At 49.1% G+C, this 1414-nt stretch overlaps 1 protein-coding gene across 1 annotated transcript; it reads right to left on the reverse strand.

Annotated features, from left to right (window-relative positions):
* Window positions 1–370: 370 nt before the first annotated feature.
* Window positions 371–868, reverse strand: LOC123929489 (keratin-associated protein 4-7-like). The gene has a single exon (XM_045985210.1). The coding sequence runs from the start codon at window positions 866–868 to the stop codon at window positions 371–373; it is 498 nt and encodes a 165-aa protein (XP_045841166.1).
* Between the last annotated feature and the right edge of the window lie 546 nt (window positions 869–1414).

Below are 1414 nucleotides of genomic sequence, written 5' to 3' on the forward strand. Positions count from 1 at the left end.
TTTATTCAAAAGTAGCAATAAGATACAGAAATCTTCCTATAAAAGGAACACAGACTTTTGGATTTGAGGCTATGACAGCAGTGTCCTTGCAGGCTCTGCTGGAATTTCTGTGTTTGGGGCAGGGTGACTTGGTGCCCAGAAATCAAAAAGGTCAGAAATAGAGTTTGGGCAATTGTAATAATTTCTTCCCATGAATACCACCTAATTTCATATTCTGGGTCCACTTGAGGAAAAGGTGAGACTTTGGCCTGAGGCTGGGATGTAGACACATAGTTGTTGGGAATGGCCACCTCCAAGGCATCCATATGGTGTATGGAGTCTGTTGCCATGATGAACCCAATGAAGGGAGAAGGTGGTTCAGGGAAGGGTCTCAGCAGCAGGAGGAGGCACAGCACATGGGGCGGGGGCAGGTGGAGATGACACAGGTGGGGCGATAGCAAGTGGTGTGGCAGGAGACCTGGCCACAGACTGGGCGCAGGCAGCAGGAGGGGCAGCAGCAGGAGGGGCGGCAGCAACTGGAGTCACAGCAGGAGGGGCGGCAGCAGCTGGAGCCACAGCAGGAGGGGCGGCAGCAGCTGGAGCCACAGCAGGAGGGGCGGCAGCAGCTGGAGCCACAGCAGGAGGGGTGGCAGCAGCTGGAACCACAGCAGGAGGGCTGACAGCAGCTGGACACACAGCAGCTGGGGCGGCAGCAGGTGGTCCTGCAACAGGTGGTCTGGCAGCAGCTGGGGCGGCAGCAGCTAGAGGTACAGCAGCTGGGCCTGCAGCAGCTGGAACCACAGCTGGAAGGGCAGCAGCATGTCTCCTGGCAGAGGCCGTGACCACAGCCCTGGTCAGAGCAGACAGAGTCACAAGAGGAATTAACCATGGTGTCAGAGGGTGGAAGTTGTGGGTGTATTTCCAAGAAAATGAGTTTGGAGGTGTCCTTGCCACATGGCCCCTTTTATACCATGTTGAGGGACTTCTGTGATTATGAAAAGACAGTTTCCTTCATTTTGTTTATATGACTACAAATGCAATTAGTAAATTAGATCATTATATTTTTCTAGTAAAAACTCCCAATGAATAGAAAATAGTTATTTCCCTTTTCTCAAGTTCCCCAGGGTTTTCATGTGAATCACTTCTTATTTCTTCCTTTGTTTTCAGTGTCACAAGCCTTTAATCTCTGGGTATCATGTGACACAGATAGGTCCCTGTCTTTTCTCTCTTTCTCATATTGCAGTGATTTTGGAAGAGCTTCTGATGGAGAAGAATCTCTAGTGGAAAATTAACATTTCAATAGATGGGATGCTGGTAGAAAAAAAGGAAGTTAGCTCCTTCTTTTTGAGGGTAAGAAGTGAGGAGACTTAGGATTCTTTGTATATATTCTGGTGGTCATTGGGTTAATGAAATTTCTACAGCATTCCAAAGCTGT

The sequence above is a fragment of the Meles meles genome, chromosome 18, assembly GCF_922984935.1.
Source record: "Meles meles chromosome 18, mMelMel3.1 paternal haplotype, whole genome shotgun sequence".
Classification (NCBI taxonomy): domain Eukaryota; kingdom Metazoa; phylum Chordata; class Mammalia; order Carnivora; family Mustelidae; genus Meles; species Meles meles.